This window comes from the organism of the source record quoted next, unplaced genomic scaffold, assembly GCF_019419815.1.
Source record: "Pyrus x bretschneideri cultivar Hongxiangsu unplaced genomic scaffold, Pyrus_bretschneideri_v1 Contig16, whole genome shotgun sequence".
Classification (NCBI taxonomy): domain Eukaryota; kingdom Viridiplantae; phylum Streptophyta; class Magnoliopsida; order Rosales; family Rosaceae; genus Pyrus; species Pyrus x bretschneideri.
This window is the reverse complement of record NW_025999457.1, coordinates 6656083-6662472: the sequence shown is the minus strand read 5'-3', so window position 1 is coordinate 6662472 and position 6390 is coordinate 6656083. Positions and strand designations below refer to the sequence as shown.

Below are 6390 nucleotides of genomic sequence, written 5' to 3'. Positions count from 1 at the left end.
TCACCTAATAAATTGTTGGACTTGTTAAACCCTACCTTATATTTTATATATAGACGTCGACCTAAAAAACAAAAGGTGGCTGCAGTGGTTTACAATTGTGCAACAAACAAACTTAAAGATAACATAAGTAAATGAGAAACCATCTACCATAAATTCTGAATGTTGCCGTTTAAATTTTAGGATTAAGTACTGAAATTTTCTAATCTTTTAGTGTTATTTCAAACCAATCTCAATCTTTTTAAACATTCTAAATAAGCACTCAATTTATTGAAAATTTCAGTTAAACTGCAGTTAAATTCTGTTTTTGTCTCAAAATCATTCAAATGTCATGGAAGCATAACCTCCACCAATTAACAGTCACCCACCACCTCCATTAAGCTATCACCTCCAAACTCAATATACAACCACTAACTTTAATTACAACTCAAGCTGGCAACATCGAAAAGAAGGTGTAACTTTCAATTGCAGTAGTAAACCAATATCGCTTGTTTAAAGTATGATTCAAGCCCCTAAGTTGGACAACTAAAATTCAAATTACATGGTGTAACTTTGTACCTCGGTCATTCAATTTAATTTTGTCATCAATGCTAAAATTAATGGAGGCAGATTGTCTGTCCTTCTGTTTGGATGTCCTTCCCATCCCTTTTTATGTTGTGCAGTCACGGTTAAACCACATCAACAATTTATATTAATTTTTTTTATAGAGATAATAAGACAAAAAACAATAGAAATATAAAAGATTGACGTAATTTAACCGTAACTGCACAAATAAAAAAAGATAGGAAGAACACCCAAATAGGATAGCAGACAATCCGCGTTCAAAATTAATTCACAGGATACTTTGCTGGAACGTGAAAGGCACGGAATGCGTACTATGCACTCTGCGTACCCCATAAGACGACCGCCGCCCAAAATCTTTCCAAAAACTCTAAAGTACAACACTCTCCAGCGTAATCCATCGGGAACTGTTTACTACTGTGTCATTGTGGTACAACCCCGTAAAGCAGGCTTTAATTTCTAAATTCCCACCAAAAGCGAACACAGTTTATTATTTTTTAATTTTTAATTTCTACAAATCGATCGGTGAATAAACAAAGCGCTCGTTTCCACGCACTTTGCGTCACCAAACGCCGTTAGTCCAGCTACGACGTCGTAGTGTTCAACAGCCACCAACAGCGTTACCAAAACCGTCTAAAACGATCTCGATTCCTCTCACTCTTCTTCTGCAACGAACAAGAAGCAGCGGCTTCAGCCTCTCACTCTCTAGAATTTTCTCTCTCTGCAAGTCTCGCTTTCCTCTCTCTCCAGCTTCACCTCTCCGGGAGCAACTCGTAATGCACAGCTTGCTTTTATTTATTTTTTATTAAAATTAATTTTTTGAGTATTCTGATTATTTGTTATCCAGTTTCATAATTTAGGGATTAATTAGTTGGATTTTTTTTTTTCCAAATATTTGGAATTTTGACTACGTATTCGATCTTTTGGGCATGAAATTCGGATCCTCTGACTATTGTAGTTCCTCAATGTTTACTAATTTTAGGGCATTTTTGTGATCTGTTTTTCCTGCAATTTTGGATTTTAGACTCAATCTTGAGTTCCCTTAGGAGTAGCAGATTGAATCGATATCTGGAGCTCTATATATTTCCCACTCACTGTCACTGTGCTTGTTTGTGTGTGGGTGGGCACAGTTTTGGTGGTGTTTGTGAGTGGAAAAATATGAAAAATGAATCTGTGTTTGTCTAATTTTTGAAGCTGTGCTCGAATCCAGAGATTTATTTGACTGTCTATAAATTCGATTCGAGTCGGGTTTGGCCATATTTTGCATTCACTGTGAATCCCACCTGGAAAAAGGAATAGATGTGAGATTCGTGAACCGTTCTCATTTGGGTAAACTTAATTTTGAATTTTTGTGGTGTCTATGAGGAGTTTGGTTTTCTTCTTAATTTTTCGTTGCTATGTTTTTCGCGGTTTGTAGTTTCGGATACGTTTATGTTTCGTGCTTTTGTGTAACTGAACTAGGGTTTATTAAACTCAATCACTTCCTTTTATGCTCGTTCTTTGTTACGATAGAAATGATGATGGCTTGTTTCTTCGATTGCAAATTTCAGAAGGAGCAACTTTTTATGGGGTCAGGGTTGCTGCGACTGTCAGTTGAGCTTGAAGTTTGAGGATGCGAGCTGTGGTTTAGGGGTTATAATTGTAAGTTAGAGTTTTTTGTATTTTGAGGATGGGTTCTGCTTGTTGTGTTGCTGCTAGAGACAAGACTGTAACAAACAGAGCTAATAGCGAAATTGTGCATCGTAATATGCGGTACTCACCAACTTGGAGCTTTCGGTGGGATAACCGGGTGGGGGTGGCAGCTGAAGAGACCTCTGTAAGTTGGTTTTCTGATGGTGTTAGCAGAAATGATGGATCAGAAGTTAAATTTGAGTCGGCATGTGTATCTGAGGAGGGAAGTCCACTGGAACATTTTCGAAGACATACGGCGCAAAAATCTTCAGTATCTGAGGGAACTGCCGGGCATGTCCGGACTCCTGCTTCAGGTAGTTTGTAGTATGAAAACTCTTCTATTCTATTCATATTTCAATAGTTTTGCAGTGTAAGTTTGAATAATTTTCTTCTCTTCTGAAAGGTTTTCATATACAATTCACACGTTTGGATTGGAGAGGTTACTCTCTTGTTTCTTGTTTACAGGATTATGTCTTGCTAGATTGTACTCTTATTCTTATAGTTGTTCTTGCAAGTTGGCCATGTTTTTTGCATGTACCATATTGGCTTTAGTGTCACATGCATTATGAGACTTTGTCAAATACGAAGACAAGACTTTTGCATCCAATTAAGGTATTTAGGTGGGCGAATGACAAAAACAATATACAACTTTATTATGTTTTTAGTTGCCTGTAATCCAAAAGACAATGCAGATGTAGTTACCTTGTCTGTACGAGCTCATATTCCATGAAAGGCCACGCTCTGAACTGAGGGTGACTTGGTGGCTATGCATTACAAATATGCACTGATGGAAGGTGAATAGTAATTTGAAAGAAAGGCATTGATGATTTGGATTATAAGTTTTATGTACCTCATGTATGTAAATATGGATTGAAAAAGGCACTGATGGTTTGGTTATTAGTATTACATTCTTTAGATGTTATTACTTTTCTAGTAAATGGCCGTTGGGTATAGTGGCACCTCCTTCCCCTGAAGATAAGGGTGAAGGATGAGTTTCTGGGTTCGATTGCCCACAGGTGCTTCTGTTGTGCTGTTATGTTTTCCAAAATACTTTTTCTGTTGCCAGAGTTGTAGTTTTAATGATAATATCATCATTCCTTATAAATTTCAATGCCAATAGTGTTTCCCATGCTTAAATACAATACTGGAATCTCTGTGACATTTCTTGTCAAAACTGTGTACTCCTTCTTTTTTCTTAGCTTCCATGTCATGACGATCTCCTTTTCCTTGGTGGGGTTTTTTCATTCCTGTAACTGGCTTATGATTGGGGGGTAGGCAAAGTGAGAATCTTTATGCCTATTGCCTTGTCTACATTGCAACTAGGGGTGGTGTCAAATCCTGTGGTTCATTACATACTTTTAATTCAATATATTACTTAAATGTTATAGTTTTTTTTTTTTTTTTTTTTTTTTTTCAAATCTTCATGTAATTTCCGGGAAACTGATTATAGAATCATAGGGCCTATGTTGTGAAGCCCTTTGGACTGGGCAGTTTGAGTTTATTGCATATTAGCTTGAGAGCTTAAAAGGGAACATCCATCTTAATTTGTCAGTTGTGATAGAAAATGAATAGATCATGTTACTTCCTGCTTAACATTGAGTTGAATGTTTTTCATTTTTCTGGATGGTTTATGGGGAAATAGAATAGTATAGTAGTTTATCTTTTTTAAATTGATGATCTCCTTAAGATTTCTCTTTAGTTTAATTTTTCTTTTCTATGTAAGCTGTTTAGCATGACATGTTTTATCTGATATATATGTATGTTACTATTGCAGATCAATCCATTTCAAGAAATATTTCCATGGATGCAAGTCTTGAGCAGGTAGATGTTATGCCAGGGTGGCACTTTCTGCTATGATTTAAGCACCAATACTTTGTATCATCCCATGATTGTGGCATTTACTCCCTTAACTTTCATTATGTCTGTAGGTAAAAGAGTCAGAAGAGTCCCCTACTGTTTCATATCCATCCCCAACAAAATTATCAATTTCGTTGCCTTCTACTTCATCCTTGTCGGCATCCCCTTTGTCATCCCAGAGTCACCTGCCTCCTCCGAGCTCAACTCCATTGAGGTGGCCCCGCTGTTCTCCAGGACATCAGCTATTAAGGCAAGTATCTGATGGCCGAGTCCCAGGAAACAAGTCACCCAACAGCTTCTCAATTTCTGAAGATAAGGCAAGGCCTCCCTCATGGAGCAATGAATCTGCTAGGGGCTCCCGTGGTGGTTCTTCTGATAGTTGGTCTATGAATGCATTTTCCGAGCTCATGGCCACATCTAATAGAGAAAGGTGGTCTTTTGATAGCGAGTCCTTTGGCTTTAATCGTGAAAAGATAACTAGATCCAGTAGCAGAGTTTCAGCTTCACCCTCTGTTGATTCGCAGACGTGTGGGGTTTGCTCAAAGCTTTTGGGTGAGAAATCTTCATGGAGCAGCCAAAAGATTATTGCAACCAATGAGCTTTCTGTGGTTTCAGTGTTAATTTGTGGACATGTTTATCATGCCGAGTGTTTGGAGAATATGACACCTGAAATTAACAAGTATGACCCAGCTTGCCCAGTTTGTACTTTTGGGGAGAAACAGATCCACAAGTTGTCCGAAAAAGCATTGAAAGCTGAAATGGATTTGAAGGCTAGAAACAAGAGATCGAGGAACCGGGTGTTAGATCTTGATGGTGATTCTGCTGTGTTTGATCGCTTGAAAAGCATTGGACATCAAGGAAAGGATCCGAAGTTGGGATCCAGTTCCAGCATGAAAAGCTCCTTGGGAAAGCCTTTTTTGAGACGGCGCTTCTCATTTGGCTCCAAGAGCACTCGAGCCCTATCGGAGAATCATTCTACTAGAAAGAAAGGGTTCTTCTGGGCCAAATCCAGCAAGATGTGAGCTCCCACTAAGATGTTTGGGAGGTGAGGACATTCGTTTCTCATGTAATATTGCATGCATCATTAATTCAGAAAAAATAAACTAATATACTTTTTGGCATACCTTTACAAGTCCTACGCCTTTCTTACACTAGGACCATGATTTATCCCCCTTGTATGTTCGGGATTAGCTTCTATTTTCCTCTGAAAGCCATAAACTTCAAAGCCTTCAAATAGGGTGCGATGTTTATTGTTTTTATTTTCTCAAGGGTTCTTACAGACTCGGTATTGTTATTTTATTCAGATTCCGGTCTTGGTTCTACTTTTGCAATCTCAGTTGGGCAAAAGGATTGGGAAGAGTGCATTTATCAAGACATTGTAAACATCTGCACAACAGCATCTTGACATTCGACAAGGTTAGCTTGTGAAGTTGCACTGTAAAGAAGAGAAGAACGAATTTATATAACAGTTCTTTATAGAAAGAAAAAAAATAGTAGAATTGAAACGCTGAAAGGACCTGTGATCTGATTCTTACTGTTGTACATATTTTCTTCTTTGCGTGAATTCATACTTGAATTTATCGAAATGAACTTATTTATGTCAATTGGATCCTGGATTTGCTTAAAAGGCAACATGGTTCCTTCCTACAAAACTTTATGTTATGTTGGTGCAGTAATTTTTTTTTGCAGGTGCTGCCCATTTTAGTTGCCAGATCTTTCTGTAAGTTTTGCCGTTTCGGATGGTGACGGCGCAATGGTGTGGAGCGAAGTAACATGTACACGGTAAAGTGGTGAAAGTAGCGGGCATGGTTGAGCTTTATAATCGAGTGTTGTTGGTCTGAACTTGTCCGTGCTGTTTCGGGTTATAGCACGTAGTCGGGGGTGTGGTTTTAGGATTTAGAGAACATGTTGAGGAATTGGAATATTACTTGATTTTACAACTTAGCACTCCGTCATCATTAAATTCACAGTTTTGCAACGTAGAGATTCCCTTCAACTCGACCCAGTTTTGTTGATGCATTCATGTTGAGAGATGTTTTTATTTTTTCTCCGAACTCCAGATGAGTTTTTAGTTTTTTCTCCGAACTCCAGATGAGTTTGGGCCCCCGGCGACTCATTATATTCTCTGTGAGGTCAGGTAGGTTAAGCCTCTGCCTTGTTTGGGAAGGAGGAGGAAAGAGGGGAGAGGGGAGGGGAGGGGAGGGGAGGGGAGGGGAGGGGGGGGGGGGGGGTTGGTGTGGGGCGTGTCAAATAGTTGGTGCAGGGGCCACGGGAGGTGCAAACAACTGAAAACGCTCTATACGA

At 38.8% G+C, this 6390-nt stretch overlaps 1 protein-coding gene across 4 annotated transcripts; it reads left to right on the top strand.

Moving 5' to 3' along the window:
* Window positions 1–1176: 1176 nt before the first annotated feature.
* Window positions 1177–6068, top strand: LOC103962042. Of its 4 annotated transcripts, none has more exons than XR_007257188.1 (6): window positions 1177–1331; window positions 2109–2543; window positions 4004–4050; window positions 4158–5131; window positions 5391–5502; window positions 5776–6068. XR_007257188.1 is itself a non-coding variant. In XM_048581088.1 (5 exons), exons 2-4 carry the CDS (start codon window positions 2228–2230, stop codon window positions 5106–5108), a joined length of 1314 nt encoding a protein of 437 aa, XP_048437045.1. In that variant the 5' UTR covers window positions 1177–1331; window positions 2109–2227; the 3' UTR covers window positions 5109–5127; window positions 5391–5690. The 4 variants fall into 4 exon arrangements, 2 of the variants coding, with proteins under 2 accessions (XP_048437045.1, XP_009372979.2); XR_007257189.1 differs by having other exon boundaries at window positions 5760–6068; XM_048581088.1 differs by lacking the exon at window positions 5776–6068 and having other exon boundaries at window positions 4158–5127; window positions 5391–5690.
* The last annotated feature ends 322 nt before the right edge of the window (window positions 6069–6390 follow it).

Bases quoted from the DNA above. Each gene is read 5' to 3' on its own strand.
- LOC103962042 (XM_048581088.1), top strand. From the start codon at position 2,228: ATGGGTTCTGCTTGTTGTGTTGCTGCTAGAGACAAGACTGTAACAAAC. The intron at 2,544-4,003 runs GTAGTTTGTAGT...TTACTATTGCAG, and splicing joins TGTCCGGACTCCTGCTTCAG to ATCAATCCATTTCAAGAAAT. The intron at 4,051-4,157 runs GTAGATGTTATG...TTATGTCTGTAG, and splicing joins TGGATGCAAGTCTTGAGCAG to GTAAAAGAGTCAGAAGAGTC.